General features: G+C 41.2%; 1 protein-coding gene and 1 long non-coding RNA gene across 2 annotated transcripts in view; one reads left to right on the top strand and one right to left on the bottom strand.

The window, feature by feature from the left end:
- The first annotated feature begins 1,799 nt into the window (after positions 1–1,799).
- LOC110082224 (acyl-coenzyme A synthetase ACSM3, mitochondrial) overlaps positions 1,800–23,184 on the top strand; it is a 36,570-nt gene continuing 15,185 nt past the window's right edge. The window contains exons 1-6 of the mRNA XM_020799607.3: positions 1,800–6,085; positions 9,902–10,120; positions 11,899–12,109; positions 12,601–12,811; positions 18,946–19,089; positions 20,635–20,791. Of these exons, the coding sequence (XP_020655266.3) occupies positions 9,914–10,120; positions 11,899–12,109; positions 12,601–12,811; positions 18,946–19,089; positions 20,635–20,791 (930 nt within the window). The 5' untranslated portion in view covers positions 1,800–6,085; positions 9,902–9,913. The remainder of the gene's footprint in view (positions 6,086–9,901; positions 10,121–11,898; positions 12,110–12,600; positions 12,812–18,945; positions 19,090–20,634; positions 20,792–23,184) is intronic.
- On the bottom strand, positions 13,926–18,946 carry LOC144584663 (uncharacterized). The gene is made up of 2 exons (XR_013539060.1): positions 18,813–18,946; positions 13,926–14,169 (listed from the first exon to the last, which is right to left on the bottom strand). It is a non-coding gene; the product is annotated as an uncharacterized LOC144584663 (long non-coding RNA).

Raw genomic sequence — 23,184 nt, 5'->3', positions numbered from 1 at the left:
AGAGCCACATTTCAAGAATAAGTTCCAGGCTACCCTGGAGAAGCTTGGATGGGTAGAGGAAAAGGCCTTCTACAAATGTAAAAATACCTACGAGAGATGATAGCCATGGGTGACCAGCCGTTCTCTCTGATGCAGAATACTGGTTTCAGTAAGTGTGGCAGAACTGGCACCCCATTAACAATTACCATCCTAAATGACCCCTAGTCACAGGATGGTGCCAAATTTATACTGAGACTTTAAGCCAATTGTACAGCATCAGTTGACCAGGGCACAGGTGGTACATTTTACAAGTTGCATCAGGAGCATCCAGGGTACAAAAGAGCACCGCCGGCACTTTCTCAGTTAAGTTGCCCACCAGCTAGCATTAAAAGGTGGGACCAGACTTAATGGCGGGCATTGTGGCTGGTTGCGCAGAACAGTGAGCTAAAGGGGTGCAAAGGTAAGATCAGTAGTATTGGTGGGTTCCCCCCCTAACTTAGGGTACGGTTGCAGTATGAAAATGAATTGGGAGATGGATTGGTTTTGAAGTCAGTTCAAGGTCCCATGGTTATTGGGTCAGTGTACTCCTCCTCTTGAGAAAACACACACACACAAAGACAGATTCTTACACACGTGGTGAAGAAAGAGAGGTAACTTAAGCCTTGGCAGCCAGGGTTGGCCGTATATATCACGTTCATATTTCCCATTAAATGGAGAAGTTTACCAAAGTGAGTAGAGATTCTTTTGTAGTGCAAGACAGGGATCCCCCAAGGATTTCTGCAGAGCAGGACCTCTGTTTGCTTCCAAACTTTCTCCCTTTCTTTGGACGACATGACATCTCTCTTTTGGAGTTCAGCTTTACAGTTAAAAGCAGTGTGGTTCAACAAAGTGAATAAAGGAGGCAGAGATACATTCGTATAGCAGAAAGGCAGCCCCCAAGGATCTAGGCAGGGTGCACCAGTGAATGGCATCCTTACTTGACAAACTCCACAGACACAATTTACACTGACAGAGGCATTCATATATACAAAAACAATTCAAAATAAATTGATTTCATAAGCGATTTAACATAAACAAGCCTCGCGTGGCCAATGAAAATACCTTACTTCCCTACGAAATCCATACTTCCTAGGCAAAACAATCTGTGCTTCCCTGTGTGTTGTGTAGCTGGGACTTCTAAAATCAATGTCAAAGATGCTAAACCTGAATCAAAACCAGTTTTTTTTACCCACGAATAGCTGAGGCCTTCCTGACTACAGTGGGGTCTTGACTTAAGAACTGCTTGAGTTAAGAACATTTTGACTTAAGAACCGCTCTCATAGGAAAATATTGACTTGACTTAAGTACTTAGATTTGAGTTAAGAACTGAAAAAAACCCACGTGGGAGGCAGGGAAAGTGCAAAATGTGAACTTTCAGTTAACTGTTGGCCAGTGAAAAGGGTGCCTGTCTGCTTCCTCACTCCTCCCAGCGTTTAGAGAGTGGATTGGGAGACAGTCTTCAGACTGCCTGGTACTGTCCTGCCTGGACTGTATTTTCCCTGCCCTTCCCTGAACCTTTCTTGACCTAAGAAAAAAAAGAAACAAAATATCCCCCTCTAGTGGTCGAAGGCAGAATAGCAGCTTCCCATTAGTTTCTATGGACGTAAAAGAGCAGATACGGATCAAATGGTTCTCAATGCATTCCTATGGGAAATGCAGATTTGACCTGAGAACTTTTTACTTGAGAACCGCCTTCCAATATGGATTAAGTTCTCAAGTCAAGACCCCACTGTACACTGAGCCCCAAAGACAGGAGGGGTTACAAAAAACTAGAAGTCAAACTTGTGATCGTTCTGCTGTATCGACTAGCGCAGCAGCAGCACACAGCAGGTGGCTTCATGCACTTTGGCTTGTTCAGAATGTCACACTGTGGCTGAGAAAGGCAACGTTTGGAGCAATGCCATTTTTATAAGTAGTTTTCCTTTGACAATACATGTCAGTGACATTGGGATCTCCAGAGTGGAACAAGATTGCATTGAAAAAGTTAAAGGTTCCCCTTGACAATCTGTCCAGTTGTGTCCGACTCTAGGGGGGCGGTGCTCATCTCCGTCTCCAAGCCATACAGCCAGTGTTTGTCCAAAGACAATCTTCTGTGGTCACGTGGCCAGCGCGATTAGACATGGAACACCATTACCTTCCCACCGAGGTGGTACCTATTTATCTTCTAGCATTTTACATGCTTCTGAACTGCTAGGTGGGCAGGAGCTGGGACAAGTGACGGGAGTTCACTCCGTCGTGTGGATTTGATCTTACGACTGCTGGGCTTCCAACCTTGCAGCACAGAGGCTTCTGCGGTTTAACCCGCAGCACCACCACGTCCTATTGCATTGCATTGAAAGCAAAGCAGCAAATAAGAAGTAGCTCACTCAGTGCACTTCTTCAGAGACATTGCAGGACAATAGCCTGAGAATAAGCAGGGTCTGTTGCATGATTATATTTTATCATCCTGCACAATCCATACCTCTTGCTAATGCTTCATAGCTTCAAGAGTACCTCGGAAGAACTGGGCAATTTGCCCCAACCTGTTCAGTGACAATTGTCTACCCCATTACAATTCTTGGGCATTGATTGCTGATCACTGTTCTGCCCTAATCCACTTCTGCCTCTTTGGTCATCAGAGTCCATGGTATTCTGTAGACAGGTTTCATAAAATAATGAAATGATGCATTACAGAACATTGAATGTCAGCCTATAATTGTGACATTGTGGCTGAAATCCTGTTGCTCAGCATTACACCTTATAAGGCTGATGATATGACCAGCCACATCCTTTCTTCGTAAATTAAATTTTTTCTATGCCCCATGATTGAGGGCCCAAAAAGGGAACTCCAGTGGCGCTTTGGGACCTTCAAGGCGGTGGGAGGTATTAGAAATTTTTAATTTATGAAAAACTGGTGTTGCAGATTTCAGCCATGATGTGACAAATACCTGCTGAGATTCAGTGGCTGAAATCCTGTTGCTCAATGTAGTAAGTTACAATAGAGTAGGCTGATTGAGTCAGTGGAGATTTGGTGAGTCATCTCCTTCAGGAGTTCCACAGATGCAAAGAGTAAGGTCAGCTGCATGAGCAGGATTTCAGTCAATGGTCTGCTTCTTAACTAGGCTTGTAGCCCAACTGAATCCACCACAGTCAAATAAAATTATTCATTATCCTTTGGCAATAAAGTAGAGTTCAGTAAAGTCAGCTAAGGTTTCACAGCGGCTGAAGAGTCCCAATTACGGAGTGTGCGATGAGGAGAGAAAGAACAAATGAAACAACCATCTGTCCTGAATGTTAGACATGAGGATATTCCAGTAACCTTAACAATAAGAACAAAAATAATACAATCTTGTCCTGAGTGCCTGATCAGAGCTTGGAAATATTGCTTTTTTGGACTGTGGCTTCCAGAATCCTGCACACAGCATGGCTTCTGGGAATTGTAGCCCCAGATAAATCATGTTTGCAAGCTCTGAAAATGATATAATGACAAGGTGGCAACTTCATCTGAAGGAGGGCTGGTTGGGTTGGAGGCATTCTCCTGCCAGTTTGTCTTTCTACCAGTTTATAACCAGGTTTATAACCAATAACCAAGTTTATAATCAATAACCAAGTTTATAACCAATAACTAAGTTTATAACCAATAACCAAGTTTATAACCAATATGAAGGGACCATGTCCACAAAAGCACACACAAGAAGAACACACCTTTGATCAGATCATACAGAATACAGTTTGGAAAGATGAAACACATATATATGTAGATGTATTTCATTCCCTCACAGAGTCTCTATGAAGGAATAAGGCTGGCCAGCTTTCCTTCCCGCAGGGCGAGTTATCTCGCTTTCCGATCTAGATTGGAGAAGCAAACAGACACAGCAGGGGTCGCTCATTCCACCAACAGACACAGCTTCTGCCAATAGGTCACGAACCACCCATTTCTCGATTTCTCCTCCCATTTCCTTGTACCATGAATCACCCATTTATCCTCCCATTCCCTTGGGTAACCAATGTTGTAAAAGTCCTGGTCTTTCTCTGCATGACACGGTTGTTCTTGCCTACATTTGGAGGCATGACTTCTGTCACGTCTTTTATTTAGCTAAACAAAACAGCAACCATTTGAACTGTCTCTCTCAACTGTCACGGTTATTGGCGTTAAAGCTTTGACTCGCTATTCCAGGAGACTAGCTCCTGGTTTCAACAAATATAACTAGTTTATAATCAATAACCAAGCAAGACTGGGTGTTTCGGCAGAGAGGAGGGCAAGTGAGGCCAGGCCCATGGCCCTTTTGGTCCAGCACTGGGTTGACATCTCACACTCAGTACATTTTATGCCAATGCAGTTCAACCTTTATTGTTTAACCAACAGAAGGAGCACAACGTTATTGCAAAATGCTGGGTGAGGGGGGGAGTGGTGCTCTCCTGTTCTGGTTTCCAGACCAGAACAGGAAAATTCCCAAAAATAGTTTGCTTATGTATGTGTGGGCGGGATTTTGTTTGTGCGTTTCTGCTGGCTTCTGGAAAACCTGGGGAGCTTCCAGACATTTTTCTGAAAGGGTTGGGTTGTTTTAGTTACATAAGGATCCGCAGTGTATAAATAGGGATTGAAGTATTAATAATAATTAGTTGTGTGACATCAAGTCAATCCCATTTTAGAATGATCCTGCCATGGTTCTCTAGGTGCTTAGAAGTGCTTTACCAGCGCACCCTTCTCCTGGTGATGCTCTGGGACACTGCAGCTTGCCTAAGGCCACTCAGGTGGCACACCATGTAAAACCCATCAGCCACACACACTCTGGCTGATCTTGGCTTGGCCCTCTCTTAACTGGCAGAGTGAGGATTCAAACACCTATACCCTGGCTCTGTAGCCACGTGCTCCAACATTACTGAGCTATACCAGCTCGTATAAATCAATTGATCATCCCCAAAGTATAATCCTATTATTACTGGGCAGAATATGTGTTAAAATTGCTAGTTTAAAATGACAAACAAATTTCCAGCTACACAGTGGAGAAAAATCCAGAGACCCACAGAGCAGATTTGTAGTATATTAATTTACAAGTCTCCCTCAGATACACCATCCCTTATGGTACAGTTACGTTTTTAGTCAGATTTGCCTCAATTTACTTCAGCTGCCATACAGTCTCAATATAAATAGCCAGAGACTCTTGGTTTGGAAAAAGAAAAAAAAAATGTATTTCTTTTACTTACAAAATCTTCATATCAGAATACACACAGAAATTAAAGTAATAAATAATAATTATAAATAATATGGGCTGAATCACTCCAAGTCATTCTATGCCGAAGATCGGACTCAAAGGATTCTCTTTATTTTCCTTTTTTAATTATTACAAATCATGCTGGATTTTTGTTTCTAGGCATTTTCTTTATTCCACGAACAAAACTGCTTCTGGTCCATGATACCTAATTCTGAGGTCCGCAAGACCAAAGCAAAATGCAAAGCAAAGAGTCCCTGCTGTCCGTAGTACATTCAGGCTGCCTTCTAGTGCTCATAGCCAAAGAGTTACGGGGGGGGGGGGGTCTGTAACCAGCAAAAAGGGTCAAAAATAGACTCCAAAGGCCACAGGACAGAAGGGCCTCTGCACTTCTATGACCTGTTTCGGGATCATGCCTTGTGCTCTGTGAAGCAAATCGGACAGATGTCAAAGAGGGATAAACTCCTGATGCCATGAAACAGCATTTCTTCCTCTCGTCTTGCAAGACCATTGGGCAAAAGGTGACCCACCCACAGAGATACACAGAAGGCAAAAAAAAAGTCCAATGGAGATCCCAACACAACTTACGATGAGTTCCGAAACAGAGGCGAAAGGTTTAACCCTGCATTTTTATCATTAACTAACCTAACAGGAACGTTTTCACTTGACCAAGTAGAAGATTAACGCACCATTGCGAACCGATTTTATAAAAGCATAGTCATATTTCAACGTTTTGTTTTCTGATGGTGCTATAAGTTAATTTTTAAGTTACGTTTCTGATGGAGAACATCCTACTCACTTTCATTCAAAGAGATTTCCTTTTGAAGCTGCAAGCCAGAGCGCCAGACCTTCTGACTATCTGCATGTGTTTACAGGTAGAGATATTCTGTATTCCTTGTCAGCAGTGTCAATTAGCAATACACACAGGTTCTAGTCTTTGAACAGGCATAGAAGACCCAATGATTTAGATGTATGTCTTAATGATGAGATATGATACAGCAATCTATTCTAACACAACGATATAGGTCATCATGGCAACTTAAGTAGTCATAAAGGCAATGGGATTGATTTTTTTTTTTACTGTGGCTAATTTTCTATGTGATTTTAAGATACTAGCCATGTCTATATTCTGTTGTTTTAGAGCAATTATAAGCATGACTGAGTTTAGTGGATAACTTAGCCTGGACTGCATGGTGAAACAGCGTGGGATTTGCTCTGCTTAAAAAATGGGTGAATTCAAATTATTTTTACTGACTGCATGACACAAAAGCTGATTCAAATTGGTCTGGCCCTTTTTGCTTGCAAAGCAGCGTTTTTCCCCCCTTTGTCACTGGACACTTCTACTTTTTCAGGCCAGAATGATTTGAACAGGCTTTTTCCCATGTAGTTAGTTGTGATACATTCATGTAGAGACAGGAGGTGATGTTTCAGTGACGTAGGTGTGATGTTCAGGACCAAGGGAATCCCTTATTCTTCCTGCTCCCCCTATTGTCCTCTGACTTTAAAAATAAAAATAAACATTTCTTACATACTGTATATGAGATTTGCACTCGATCCTTCTATCAGCTTATCACTGGGTGATCGTTATCATTATTTATTGTATATATGCCCCTGTCAAATTGGCAGAGGTGGGACCAGAGGAAGGAAGGAAGGAAGCAAGCAAGCAAGCAAGCCAGCCAGCCAGCCAGCCAAGCAAGCTATGAGCTGGAATGCAGATCACATCACATCCAGTATCAATGAGTGAATTTCTGAATCAATCCGCAGCCTTTTGTGAGTCCTTACTGCAATTTCAAATGTAATACAGGCTATAAATTCAATCCAGTGTAGTTGCGGCTCTGCTGAAGTGTTTGTCCCACAGAGTTCATATGGTCTTCCTAAGTCAACAGGGGATGCCATATTTTAATGGATTGATATGATATTTATAAGTTGAAATAAAGAAGAATGATAAAAGATTGTAAATTAAGCGTAGCTCATTGTTCACACAAATGCAAATAAAAGAGACAATAAACATTTAAAATAATAATGCTTGTTGTGCAATATGAATTGCATGTGCAATATGATCATGTGTGTTGTATAAATAAACTAAATGCACTTCCTGGCAGAATTCAGATGAATAAGCTTCAGTCACACGCAATTAAACTACGTTTCACATACAAAGACTCACATAAAATAAACGGATTTACTATTGAAATGAATTAGAAAGTCAAAGGGAGAAGTAGAGGAGAAGTAGAAAAAACTACTGACAGACACCTTAATAAAAGGTGACTGCTGTAACATAACTACATTATGTTTCACTCCGGCTCCTACTCACACTGCTAAATCTGGCAAAAGAATGATGAAGACCTCTGGGAGACAGTTTGATGCATAAGTTGAGTGAACTCAAACAATCTTCCCTGCAAGCACAGTAGTGACTGAAGAGTAGTGGTAAAGTTTGTGCTTTAAATTTCATGTTAGATCTCTCAATAGGCAGAGACAGCTTCCTGCCCAGTCACATCACATTGCTGAACACACATGGCCTGGCTTTTTATCCCTCCTTTTAAATACCGTATTTTCTGTGTATAAGACTATATTTTGTCTAAAATCTTTAGACTAAAAATTGAGGGTCGTCTTATACACAGGAGTAAGCTGAGGGGATAACAAAAACAAGTGGAGGGGAAAACAGGGATCAAAGCGATCCTGCAGCACTTTGATCCCTTTCCCTCCACCCTTGCTAAGCCCCACTTAGATTTCTTAATTTTGGATTCAAAGGTGGGAGGCGTCTTATACATGGAAAAATTAGGATTTATATATACAGTATTTTTCCATGTATAAGACGCCTCCCACTTTTCGAATCCAAAATTAAGAAGAAGTGCTCTAGATCCTTTCCTTTGCCCTGGAATCAAGTCCGTCCATTTCTTTTCATTCAGGACCCCTTGTAAAAGCATCCAAATGGGGCCAATTTAGTTTGTAAGATAATGCGCAGCCTGATTTACAGTGCCTGCCTGCGTATGTTCTTCATACTGAATCTCTGCAGTTCACACATACTACTGCTTTCATTATGCTGAAATCCTCGGGGCTTAAGTTAGCATGATTGACTTACCGTGACTCAGAGTGCGCCTACACTGTACTTTGATTCGTAGCAAGTATTACATTCGTGATCACGGCCAGCGCTCTCACAGGGCTACGGGCTTGATTTTGGGCGTTCAACATTCATATAGGATGCAATGTGATTTGCATTCCAGCCCACAGCCTACCCTTCTTCCTTTCCTTCCTCTGCTTCTGCTTCTGCTGATCCTTTTATGGGAGTGTAAATACAGGAAATAAAAGCAAGGACACCGTGATAAGTCGACAGGGCGATCTAATACTAATCTAATACTGTATATGTAAGATTTTTTTAAAAAACTAAAAAAAACATGGAGGGTGATCAGGGGAGAGGGAAGAATGCACAATCATGTTCCACTAGTCCTGAACATCACATCCCAACTGTCTAGGGATCACCAAAACATCACCTACAGACACACACACGTCTTTACAAAAATGTTTGCATTTCTGGATCGAGCAGGAAGGTTGGACTTGATGGCCTTATCGGCCCCTTCCAACTTCACCATTCTCTGCTTCTATGAATGTATCACAAGTAACCACGTGGGAAAAGCCGTTCTGGCTTCAAAAAGAAGATGCTCTGAGTGGCAAAAGAAAAAGCCACTTTGGGAGCAAAGGAGCGGGAGCGATTCAACTCAGCCTCTGTGTCATGCGGTCAGTAAAAAATACTTTGAATTCCCCCATTTTATAAGTGGAGCAAATCCCATGGTATTCGGCCATGTAGTCGCAGCCTAACTTTGGTCCATTCATTCCATTTAGTATGAATAATTAGTCATTCAACTTTTTAAAAAAGCCTTCCATCTGTACCTGTCATGGATTGGGGGGGGGAGTATTTCAGGTTCCTCACCATCTTTACCCATTTCCCCATATTGAGCCCTTCAGTGTTACTCTAGAGCAGTGGTTCTTAACCTTTTTGAAAGAAACGCCCCCTTGAGCCATTGAGGAAGTTATCATCGCCCCCCTCCCCGCGGTGATATCTTGTTTGTTTGTTTGTTTGTTTGTTTGTTTGTTTGTTTGTTTGTTTGTTTGTTTGTTTGTTTGTTTGTTTGTTTGTTTGTTTGTTTAAGACACTTAAATCCAATGACTCCTGAAAACAAAATTCAATTCCAAGAAAATGAAATGCCCCCAAAAAGTAACATTTAATGATTTAGTTGCAAGCGAATTTTAAGCCTCAAAAAGAAATATAAAAAGGGCATAAAAACAAACCACAATGCAGGAACTAAAAATTTCAAGACAAAAACTCTGAAACTAAATTAAGATTGGAGGAAAATATATATTCATGCACATTGTAAAAAGGCTGCAGCCATCTTCACAGGTTTGGCTTGCTCCAGCGCCCCCCTACCGCCCTCCTTCTGCTCCAGCGCCCCCACGCCGCCCCTTTTTGTTCTACTGCTCCCCTGAAAAATGAAATCGCCCCCTGGGGGGCATTATCGCCCACATTAAGAACCACTGCTCTAGAGTGTGCATTTCTACCTTCAAGAAATATTGTGCATATGGAATGAACTCCAATTTCCACTGGAGTTTCAACCGTCCATAAATAGACAATCATATCAGCCTGCTGTTCATCAGAATTTGGAGTTACAGTTTTATTGTTGCTGTTTTTGTTCCTGAAGGTGAAATAATTCATGGCAAGCGCAATGAAGCTTCTCTCTAGACTTCCCATTTTAAAGTTGGCTAATGCCCCTAGATGGCCTTATAGAGTCCAGAGGCAGGCCAGCACTGAATCAGCGCTGAATCTGGATTTCTTGGACTTTGAAGCCATATGCAAAAACCCACCGGAGCATTTTAATTTTGCAAGGGATATTCTGGATCAGTGGAGTCAAAAGGAAAAGGTATGACATTGTTACCTCTTGAACAGAATAATTTCCTTTTAATAGTGTGCCATTGTACAAGCAAAGGCAGAAGAATATTGACCATTGTGCTCTTATAATACCCTGAACACACAAATTGCCATCTTGTCTTGGAAGCTAAGCAGTGCTAGTCTTGGTTAGGATTTGGATGGGAGACCACCACTAATCTAGGCATCTTCAGAGGACAGGAGTTTGAACTCTGCCTGTGTTCTGGTGTAGTGTGTGGGATAGTTGAGTGAGTATTTGTAGCTATGGGATCAGGTTTTTGAGCTTTCCAGGAGATTGGATGATTATGGTGATCAGGGTGTTTTTTGTTAAGGGTGTATTGTTGTGATAAGGAGGTCCTTTTCGGGAGATTGGGTGATTGGGAGATCTCCCCCCTCCCTTATCACAACAATACACCCATAACAAAAAACACCCTGATCACCATAATCACCCAATCTCCTGAAAAGGACAAAAAGCTGAAGATGCCAACCACAGAGACTGGTGAAACATTAGGAAGAAAAACCTCAAGAACACAGCCAAACAGCATGAAAAACCTACAACCACCATTAGATCCTGGCCATGAAATCCTTCAAGAATACACAGAATGAGCACATGTAGAGGGGAGCCCCTCTGTCTCTGTTACCATGTTTTTAATTATTCTAGCTGTCACTCTGAAAAGAATAGTTCTCCTTGCAGGTAGGTGTTACACAAGAGCAGGATCCAAGATTCTCACATGTGTGGCCCACACACAAGTCGGAAATCCTCTTGTTCACACCTTAATTGTGAAGAGTGCAATGATGAGGGGAGATATCTAGGTTTTCTTCTTTAAGCGTGGCTCCTGTGCCAGGATGACATAAGCCTGAATGGAGTGACGCTTTTGTTTGGCCATACAGTATTTTTGACAGTTTCTGCTGGCATCTTTCCTGTTCTTTCAGTGTCTTTGTTTGCTTTACTTAATTTTTAGCTCTTTCCTCTTGTTGGATTCCTCATTAGAATCTTGTTAAAAGTTCATGCTTCAAGAAGCTATAGTTTTAACAGGCGGAATAATGTATTGAGCTTATCTGTAAGAGTTAACAGACAGATATGGTAGAAGATATGGAGTTATAGAATCCATACATAGATAGCTGCTTGTTACTCCCAGAACTTTTGAAACTCAATTTTGGAAGAATGAATATAAGGGTAGGCTGAAGCCATCCCTACTTGAGTGGTGTGGTAGGCTGATGCTCCAGTTCTAAGAGGATAATCCTACCACAACACTCAGGTAAGGGTGACTTCCCCATATCATTGAATTCATTATTCTGAAAAGTACCTTTCCAGGTTCTGTGTGTTCTAGAGTAAAACCTTGTCATTGAAGACAGGTTTGGAAGCCTAGCATGCTCAAATGCCATTATTGAGCATCTGTTTTATGATACTTTTTAGGATGAAGGCATGACTTATAAACTTTAGAGTTTGGTGACACCTTAAAGACTGACAAGTCGTATTTGGCATGAGCGTCCTCAGATGCATTGTTGTGCTGCCACTGACCACAGAGGAACATGGCTAGCTCTCTATAAATTAAATTAAATAGTAACGGAATGCTGTTGCTGCCTTATGCATGTGTAAAGGAAATTGTGCCAAGTCTCGGCAGCAAATCACTGCTTCTTAAAGAGGTGCTGGTTGTGTTCCTGTACATGTGCTCAAGGATGCAACCCAGCACCTTCTTCGTGAGCAGCAATTTCACACCAAGACTTACATCATAAACAGGAGGATTCTGGCCATTGTTTTATGTGTGGCAGGATGGGAAAAGACCTCCCAACCCAGCCCTCTGGTGGATCGATGGTAAAGGCGAAGAAGTGAAATGGACTTTTGAGGAGCTGGGGTTTTTATCCAGGAAAGCAGCGAATGTGCTCTTGGACCATTGCAAACTGAGCAAGGGAGACAGAGTCCTACTGATCCTCCCCAGGGTGCCTGAGTGGTGGCTGATCACCGTGGGATGCATAAGAACAGGTGAGTGACATTCAACTGATGCCATGAATCTTCGCTGGCCCTACAGTCAACCAGTGTGATCAGTGCCTGAGCTAGCTAAGAGATCTGGGCTATCACAGAAGGGCAACTTACTATTAGCCATTGAATGCATTGTGTGTATATTTTAATTGCTGGGAGAGGCACCGACGAGATTGTTATGCAGAGCTGGGAAAGGTCATTTTTAGACTATAGCTTCTTTAATCCCCTAATGGGCTAACTGTAAATCAATGTTATGATTATGATGATGAGAAAATACAGGATGCAGTCTTTGATGGTTATTCCATAACAGCTACAAGTTTAACCAAAAGTCTCAGTTCAATATCAGTGTAATATGTCATCGTTGTTGCTGTTGTTACTATTATTTTTTAAACTCTGCTGCTGTGTATCAGATGCCAGGAAAATCTTTTCCAATGCTCCTTCTTTTCCCATTCTTTTTTTTTTTTTAAAGAAAGCGTTCTTGCTCTTGCTTCTAGGCATTATCTTCATTCCAGCAACCGTCCTACTGACAGCCAAAGACATACAGTACAGGCTTCAAATTTCTAAGGCCAAATGCATAGTTACAAATGATGTCATAGCTCCACTGGTCGATTCTGTTGCCTCCGAATGCCCCTCTCTGAAAAGCCAGATGCTGGTTTCCGAAGGCTGCAGCAGAGAAGGATGGCTGAACTTCCATGATCTGCTTGAGTGAGTATCCTGTCTCCTGCCTCTTAGGAAGGGCCCTACCGTTAGGCAAAGTAAAGCAGCCACCTCAGATGCTGAGTGGTAGAAGCGGCAACCCACAGGTCCTTCCTCCTGAGTCCTGCCATTGCTCTTCGTTGAAGGGTAGAGCAGTGGACCTAAATGAGCCTATTTCCCTCTAGTGTCATTGACTACCATCACTAGCATGCAAATAAGATTCATTTGTGAATCCATATGTAGAATGGAAGGGGAGACATTTGTCCTTCACCTCAGGCGGCAGAGTGTCTTCGTTTGGCCCCAGTAGCACTAGAAGGTCTCTGCAGAAACAACTGCAGGTCCCACTTACTCATTTTACATGAACCCAATCATGTACATTTGGCTCTCCAGATATGTGAACTAACCACCACTACCAGTAACTATCGAGGGACGTGGTGGCGCTGCGGGCTAAACTGCAGAAGCCTGTGCTGCAGGGTCAGAAGACCAAGCAGTCATAAGATCGAATCCACGCGACGGAGTGAGCGCCCGTCGCTTGTCCCAGCTCCTGCCAACCTAGCGGTTCGAAAGCATGCAAATGCAAGTAGATAAATAGGTACCACCTCGGTGGGAGGGTAACAGCGTTCTGTGTCTAAGTCGCACTGGCCATGTGACCATGGAAGATTGTCTTCGGACAAAATGCTGGCTCTATGGCTTGGAAACGGGGATGAGCACCGCCCCCTAGAGTCGAACACGACTGGACAAAAATTGTCAAGGGGAACCTTTACCTTTACCTTACCAGTAACTATATTGAGTGCATGGGATGGGAATTGCTGGATGAAACATGTGGAGGACCAATGCTTCCCCGCCCTGTTAGAAAGCCAGTACTTGGAAAGAATTGGTTACAGCAGAACTGCTGTATAGCTCAATGATTTAGGCATCTGGTTGGGAGTTCGATTCCCCAGCATGGCTCCTTGACAAGACCTGGACTTCCAGCTCTATAGTTCTAAGAGGATGATGATGATAACATTACTAGTGACTTGCAGTTAATTCCTTTCCACAACAACAACTCCTTACAGTATGTATATTACTTTTGTAACTTAAACAATAGTTTTTGCAGTGTGACAAGTTAGTTACTTTCATAGTTATGGGGATGGCCTCCCTCAATGGTGGAGGAGAAACACAACAGAGTTAAAGTACTGGCTCGTGCTGCTGTGAGCTCTGCCATGTATGATGAGGTGACGACCAAGCAGGGACAGGAAATGAAAGTATTTTCTTCTACAGGCCAGTAGCTTAGAGCATGTGTATGTTTTGAAAAAAATTAACTGAAAAGGAAGCCATCTAATCAGTTTTGAGATAGAGGAAAAATATTTTAAGGATAATAGTATCACCTGTAGCGAACACGGGTTCGAAAACACACGTGTAAGCTTGGACAGAGAGCAATCAGGAGTTTGCACATGCTAAAATAAGCTGAAGAGTCCAAATTCAGCCAGCCATGCTACAACACTCCTTCTTGCAGGTCTGCCCACATAAGAACACCCTGGTACTCTCAGATATTATTGTGAAAAGGTCAAGTGGGCTTTGTAGTCCTTAGACTTAACTTGCACCACTGACAGGACTCTAAGTAAGCTAGGCCGAGGCAGCACTCTCAGATGACCCTATGACAAGTGTACTGTTCAGGAAACCAAATGAGTTTTATAATCTTTATTTTATTAAAGAAAAAGCATGTTACTAAGCCAAATTAAACCAAAACAAATAATCTAGCATTGTGCTGTTTAGTTACAAAGATGTAGTGAGGCAAAGAAAACATGAAAAATATAACAGTATTCAAAAGCCTTATTTAAAATACAAAAAGACATTAAAAAGAATTAAAACAGTTCCAGTCCAGGAAATCATTAGTAAAATAAAATAATCCAAGTTGGTTATAAAAAGGCTATAGTCCTCAGTGATACTATAGAATAAAAATCCCTAAACAAAAGTAAAAATCCATTACATGTCCCATAGTCCTTACTAAATTACAAGAGCATAGTCCACATGGAGTATTCCAAGAAAAGAAGTCCATAAAGAATATTCCATAGAACAGTCCATAGAAAATAGTCCATGCATAGTCCTTAGGAAAAATCCCATAAGTCCAAAAGTAATCCAGCAAAGCATAGAAACCAGTCCATGTAGGTAGGCCACCAAACTCTCTCTAAAGACATCAGGGTAAGTCCCAAATGGCTGAAGTGTAGGTCACGAATCACTGAAAGGTCGGTCTTGGAAAGACAATGTCCATAGGTAAAAAGTTCCTTTTTCAAGAGTAACTGGCAAGGGCTTAATGCACCTTCCCACGATGTCATCCAATCAGAGTTCGTTACTAGGCAAACAGTCCTGTTACATCACATGAATTCTTTCTCATACACAGCAGATGTTATTTGGGTTAACTGTGGTTTCTCAAAGAGTCACAACAATTTCCATCTATCTAATCACACAGAGTCCTTCTCAGGCCTTCAGAATAACATTCTCTCTGCTCGCCTAGAAAACAACTTGTCAGCATAGCACAGATACTATGTACAAAGAAACAAAATGGAACCTCTCTGGCTCACTTCATAATTACAAAACCCATATGCCTTAAAAGATTTTAACTTAAAAACCCATCTCATCACAAGCCCCCTGAAGATTAACAAAATTCCTAAACAATTTAAGTTTTAATTTTGATAACTGAATAAGATGAGATGTCATAATTAAGCAGTAACAAAATAGAGAAAGATATTAACATGAGCATAAAGTAATACATTTCAAATATGATTCTAAAATAGCAAAACAATTGATACATGAGAATTATTATAATTACAGTAGTTACCATACATGAGAGAAATTTGCCTTAGACACTTCTACTAGTCTGAAAAACAGAAGAATAAACAAGTTAGTATAATTAATCAAATATATCACTCTGCATATGCTCAGATAATACTCTAGTCATCAAACAGTAAAATAGTGAAACCAGGGTTAACATCATAATAACTTGACAATCCAATATACTGATATGAAGTAATAATAGTGAAAACACTCTATGTATGCTCAGGAACATAGTCATACAAAATACCAAGAAAATTAAACATCAGAGCTTTAACAATTCTAGCCATTTTCTCCCCTTGCATCTGCACTAAACACTCGAGATAAGCAGTGGGGAATTAACAGTAGATGTTCAACATCAAAATTATATTTTTGCAATCGGAAATACCACTGCATTAATCTTGGGCTTCGATGTCTCTGCTTCTCTAAGAATGTCAAAGCATTTTGGTCTGCTTGAATTGGATCAGGGCTGTAAATTACAAAGTTGCCTACATAGCCAATCACATAATATAAATCACCAAACAATTCATCAACCAATTTCTGAAAAGTAACATAGGCATTTTCCATTCCAGGTGCTAGTTTTCTGAGTTGGTAAATTCCCTGAGGGCAAGTAAATGATGTATCAGGGCGATGTTCCTCTTTAATTAAAATCTGATAATGCCCTCCTTTCATTCCAATCACAGAAATATATTCAGCATTTGCAACAATTTCTACCAACATCTCAACATTGATTGTAGGAATTGATTCAGTCTTCGTGAACTCATTTAACTGGCTAAAATCTAATTCCACTTTAGGATTAGCTAACACAGGCTCCAATAGCTGTCCTGGGCCAAATTGATCAATGCCTTCCACGCCTTGGTCCAGAAATGCCACACCCCTGGACACATGTATCACTGAATTAGCTGTGCTATCAGGTTTGGTCACAAGAGGTCGCTGTTGCAACAAAGTTCCCTCGGGAGTACTCTGCATAGCCTCAGAAACAGTATCAGCATTCTCACCACTTCCTTGGAAAATAGGCTGTTGAAAATAAGTATTGTCCCAAACCTCTGCTTTTCTTTCTAAAGATCTTTCTGAGAAGATTAACTGTGGTACCGGGCCAAATCTGATTTCAGTCTCTGGAGAAACATCAGTACTTTGTAATCCCAAAAAGTTAGCGCTTCCCCCTTCATTGGTTGTGTTATAAACAGTCTCACAATCTGACAAGTTCAAATGCAGCTTTCTATCTTTAATCAAGTTTACAGAGTCATTTGTACTATTGCAACAATGTGAAAGTCCATGCTGCAAAACTGCTCCACTATCACCTCCTGTAACATCACTCAGCGTCTTTGGTAAAGGTACTTTATCTTCTTCGGTCTGCTTTGATGTGTTCTCTCCTGTCCTAATTAGTTCCCCCTTATGGAGCATTGCCTCCCTGCAAAGCTGCCAGGAAGACCAAGGAATGCCCTCCAACTTCACAGTATCTGATTCTACTGTTCTCTCTGGGCTAAGAGAAGGGGGGTTGTTTGAGATCTGACATGCATCAAGATCTGCTGACACAAGTCCTAGCGAAGAGTTAAGCTGAGTCTCTATTTCATCATCCCGGTATTCCACTCCCTCATGAACTGCTGTTGCTTCTAAGCTCTCAGTCCCAGCAATTGCTTTATTACTTTGGAAAATCCCTTGCTCTCCTTCTTCTAGCAAACCCATAGTGTCCTCCCGAATTATTTCAGAACTTCTCACCTGTCCTGTGCTCTGGAAAAGAGCTGAGGTTGGTGCTGAGCTGAATTCCAATGCACTGCAGTTCTCTGGAGCACTGCAGTTTTCCCTTGGGCCGGCCGATGCTATTCCCCGGCGAACTTTCTCCTGCATTCCTCTCTCTGCGCGCTTCAGGGCCTGTAAATCCTTTGTTTGGACGGGCGATAAATCGCTGTCTTCTCTGGAATGCTCCCACCGCTGCCACCATGTAGCGAACACGGGTTCGAAAACACACGTGTAAGCTTGGACAGAGAGCAATCAGGAGTTTGCACATGCTAAAATAAGCTGAAGAGTCCAAATTCAGCCAGCCATGCTACAACACTCCTTCTTGCAGGTCTGCCCACATAAGAACACCCTGGTACTCTCAGATATTATTGTGAAAAGGTCAAGTGGGCTTTGTAGTCCTTAGACTTAACTTGCACCACTGACAGGACTCTAAGTAAGCTAGGCTGAGGCAGCACTCTCAGATGACCCTATGACAAGTGTACTGTTCAGGAAACCAAATGAGTTTTATAATCTTTATTTTATTAAAGAAAAAGCATGTTACTAAGCCAAATTAAACCAAAACAAATAATCTAGCATTGTGCTGTTTAGTTACAAAGATGTAGTGAGGCAAAGAAAACATGAAAAATATAACAGTATTCAAAAGCCTTATTTAAAATACAAAAAGACATTAAAAAGAATTAAAACAGTTCCAGTCCAGGAAATCATTAGTAAAATAAAATAATCCAAGTTGGTTATAAAAAGGCTATAGTCCTCAGTGATACTATAGAATAAAAATCCCTAAACAAAAGTAAAAATCCATTACATGTCCCATAGTCCTTACTAAATTACAAGAGCATAGTCCACATGGAGTATTCCAAGAAAAGAAGTCCATAAAGAATATTCCATAGAACAGTCCATAGAAAATAGTCCATGCATAGTCCTTAGGAAAAATCCCATAAGTCCAAAAGTAATCCAGCAAAACATAGAAACCAGTCCATGTAGGTAGGCCACCAAACTCTCTCTAAAGACATCAGGGTAAGTCCCAAATGGCTGAAGTGTAGGTCACGAATCACTGAAAGGTCGGTCTTGAAAAGACAATGTCCATAGGTAAAAAGTTCCTTTTTCAAGAGTAACTGGCAAGGGCCTAATGCACCTTCCCACGATGTCATCCAATCAGAGTTCGTTACTAGGCAAACAGTCCTGTTACATCACATAAATTCTTTCTCATACACAGCAGATGTTATTTGGGTTAACTGTGGTTTCTCAAAGAGTCACAACAATTTCCATCTATCTAATCACACAGAGTCCTTCTCAGGCCTTCAGAATAACATTCTCTCTGCTCGCCTAGAAAACAACTTGTCAGCATAGCACAGATACTATGTACAAAGAAACAAAATGGAACCTCTCTGGCTCACTTCATAATTACAAAACCCATATGCCTTAAAAGATTTTAACTTAAAAACCCATCTCATCACATCACCTACTTGAAGGTCCTTGGAACTGTAAGTGTAATTGATTGCTTTCTTTTTAAGGTAACTATCCAAGTTCTGTGCAAAACATTGATATGGACTCTGCATAGTCCACTCTAACTTTCCTTTTCCTCTCTTTTAAAGGGCCGCCTCCAGCCAGCACGAGCCCGTGAACACAAACAGCCAAGACCCAATCAGCTTCTACTTTACTAGCGGAACGACCGGTTATCCAAAAATGGTGGAACATGCCTCCATCAATATGGGGGTGGGGCTGATATACGGTGGAAGGTATCTGTCTGTTCTCAATCTTCTTTAGCACCATCAAGGCAGAATTCTGGGGAAGAATTGGAGACAGGAAGGGAACCACAACACCACAAGGCAGGCTTACTGCCTTTTCAAATAGATGAAATATCATTAGTGATGGATGATAATTCCAGTTCAATTTGGAAAAGAATTAACAAAACTTTGCAAATTTCTTCAGATTTAGGATGGAACCAACCTAGCATCTATCTGAAGATGTGGGTGGGTGAGATAACCTAATAGATTTCCTCCATGTAGATCTAGGAATCTGAGTGGCTAATGTTTTAAAGTTTAGCTTTGAATACACTGGTGTGTATTCAAACATTTAGGGATGAATTAAGGCGGCCACCTTTCTTTCCCTTCCAACAGACCTCTCGTCTTTAATAACAATATGGCAGATGGGTACAAAATGGGTTTCTCTGTGCTGGGAGAAGCTGTACCTGTTGAATTTGGATGGTACAGATAAAGAAGGATTTTTCCCCGGTCATTTTTGAAGACTCTATCAACATTCACTAATCACCTCTTTTGGACTGAGATACCCTAAATTTTAAAACAAGTCAGCAGTAACACTAAGCAAAGCAAACAACTCATTTTACCATTAAGTAAGGGCATGGACATCCTGCCAACCTGGCAGATGTCTAGTTGCACTGGCCACGTGACCACAGAAACTGTCTACGGACAAATGCTGGCTCTATGGCTTGGAAACGGGGATGAGCACTTGATTTTTTCAGTGCACACTAAAATTTGCAAGAACTTTTTTGGTGTTGTGTTTTTTTAGCATGTCCACTTTTGTCTAGTATATACATTTTTGCAAGCAATTTTCCTTGTATAGTACATGTAACGTTATTTTCAAGGTAACCTGCATTTTATACAGTTCCCCCTAATATGTGCATTTCTGTACATATATTTGGTTTGGAGACCACATAGTGCAAGGGCTAGTAAATATGATTCCAACTCCCAATTTCAGCCACTCTTACATCTGTTTTATGAAGCATCACTTCCATATTGTTTTTAAGGGCCACCTCAAGTATAACCAATTACAGTAGTTCAGCCTGAAGGGTATCAAATTATAGATTATTATGATTATTTTTTTAAAAAAAGAGTACTGTAATAGAGGTTTTTATCTTTTTCTCTCATACCATTTGGCAGCAACTTCAGAAGGATGATTCTAAATTGGACATATGTATAGCGTCAGGGAAAAGTTTAATAAACCAAGCACACACCTCTTCAGTCCCTGATGCACTTCAAGTCCCTACTCCATTTCAACCACATCTGAAGACTAAAATCAAAAGATCTGTGTTCCGTCTAGTTTAATTCCTCAGATGCATGTGGATTCCTGTTTCTGTTTAAATGTCCTGTATAGCAGTGGTCTCCAACCTTGGGCCTCCAGATGTTCTTGGACTACAACTCCCAGAAGCCTTCACCACCACCTCTGCTGGCCAGGATTTCTGGGAGTTGAAGTCCAATAATATCTGGAGGCCCAAGGTTGGGGACCACTGCTGTATAGAACTCGTATTTTCTTCGACATTACAGGCACTGGATGAATCTGGTCCCCTCTAGCTTGATCTGGGGCCTTTCGGACACCGGCTGGGTCAAATTTGCCTTCAGCAGTTTGTACAGTGCCTGGGCTCAAGGGTCATGCATCTTCTCCCACGGCATGCCTCAGTTTGATCCCACAGAAGTGCTAAAGGTAAGGAGATCTTGGCTCTATGGGAAAGCAGTTTAGGGGACTGGCAAGCAGTTTTGTGGAAAGCTACACGAGATAAGAGGCTCTCGTGTAAGGAAGCGAGTATCCCCACATGCATGGTGCTCCCGGTGTCTGCTCACCTCGGCACCTTATCCACAAAGGGATTGCCCTGATTTCCTTTATACATGCTGTTGCGTATCAAGGAATTGCTCAGACTTGGTATATGTGCTGTCTTATGGTAAATGTGGAAAATGCACCAAATCAGGACACTCACAATTCAGAACCCACTCTTCGTGCCCAGTTCAGAACGCCACCACAAGAGAGCCTCACCATCACGTTTGGCATTTGTAGGGTTTAAAGGTGGTCAAGCCATTTGAAACCAGCAAATCAGGCCTTTGATTTAAGGTTGGAACAAGTCATCTTTTCTGAAAGCTCTTTTTGTTCCCTACTCTGGAAAGATCTTTTTAGATCCTTCTGGCAGAAACTACGGTAATAGGTAGGAACCTAGAAATTCATGGGTTTACTACAAAAACTAATTTCATGAGGGTCAAAGATAATCAAGATGATAGATAAGCAGTTTCACCAAATACATCTGGCTCATACCCTCTTTCTTTGGTACCTCTATTACTAAGACAGTTCTGTCATACAATATATTTTTTCCCATCTAACTACTGTACATTACTGCAGAGCCTTGTTATAGGTAAGACTGAATACTGCCCTTTCAAAACTCAAGGAAGATTGTCAGGGCAAACTTTATTTTGTCCATATGATACCCACTAGACTGAACACTTTTTCACATATCCTCTATTTTTGCCCTTTTTCTGCAACTCCAAGAGACTATTTTGCTAAAGATCTATTTGATTTATTGGAAACACCACCCCCTGGAGACCTTGTTGTTCTTACACTATTAGAAGATAAAAATCCTAATTTCTCTGTAGCAGGTAGGATTAAAAGCAAAAAAGCAGGATGGAATAGATCTCTTATGCCAATCCCCTTACGGACACATTTACCATTTCACTGAGCTCTCGTGCAAAGAGAAAAGACTTGCATGATTGTTTAGATCACTGGTTCTTAACCTTGGGTTACTCAGGAGTTTTGGACTGCAACTTCCAGAAGCCTTCACCACCAACTGTGCTGGCTGAGGTTTCTGGGAGTTGCAGTTCAAAAACATCCGAGTAACAAAGGTTAAGAACCACTGGTTTAGATAGCACTTTTTGCACACTGGAATATTCTTTCTTTTTTTCTCTCTCATGCAAATCCCATTACTAGACTGTACTGAAGTATTATTACAGTATTAGGATTGCGTGTGTGGGCGATTGTGGAAGGATGACTGTTGTGTGGACTTTGAATGGTTAGGTCACCCAATTACAGCACTGCATTCTCACCTACCTCATACTTGTTTGTATTTACACACCCGAAAAGGATTTAAAACAAAGAAAGAAAGAAAGAAACAGAGATCCACAAAGGCACAAATATTGTATTGCATCGTTTGTCTTTATATTTTGTTTTATGGTACAGTGGACCCTTGACTTACAGACTTTTTGAGTTACAGACTTCTCTGGCCGCAAAATTTAGGTTTGACTTGCAGCCTGAGAATTGACTTACAGACCAGAAAAAAACCAAAATGGAACAAAAACGGCCTGTTACGGGATTAATCGGTTTTCAATGCACTGTAGGTCAATGGAGACTTGACCTACAGACTTTTTGACTTGAGAACCGCCTTCCAATACGGATTACGTTCGCAAGTCAAGACCCCACTGTATTATTTAAACTGCCCAGTGGCCTTAGTTGCCAGATGGGCGATATAGAAATTAATTAATTAATTAATTGAATTGTTGGTTCATTGATTGATTGATTGATTGACTGATTGAATGAATGAATGAATGAATGAATGAATGAATGAATGAATGAATGAATGAATGACACAGACCCAAGGATGGAGTGGGTTATAGACTGTCTCCTAAAGGTGAAAGTCTAATCAACTCCACTCCCTTTATTTGTCTACAGAGCCAGTGGGGTCTCTTCTTCACACTTCTGTTCATCCATATTAGGAATACTGTACTAGAAGTCATCTTATACCCATCAAGGCAATTGGTCTCTCTGGTTCAGGTGTGGGAAACTTCCTGGGTGCTAGGAACTTTTTGGGTTTTTATCATTTGGTGGTCCCTCAGCTTTTGTAATGGTTTTTCCAATAAAGGCTAATAATTCCAGTGTCAAAAGAGTTGTGAATCCAGTCCAATGTGAATTTTACAAGAGCTATCCAAGCATATGATATGTAGACAAGGAGACTTTTAAAATCTTGGATATGGACATTCATTTATGCAGCAAATACTGAGGTAATAAGCGAAGATCAACAAATTATGAGAAGAAGTGAAATGTCAGAGATGGTAAAACCG

This window comes from Pogona vitticeps, chromosome 13 (genome assembly GCF_051106095.1).
Source record: "Pogona vitticeps strain Pit_001003342236 chromosome 13, PviZW2.1, whole genome shotgun sequence".
NCBI lineage: Eukaryota > Metazoa > Chordata > Lepidosauria > Squamata > Agamidae > Pogona > Pogona vitticeps.
Note: the sequence above shows the minus strand (reverse complement) of the source record. Positions and strands in the feature narration are given on the sequence as shown.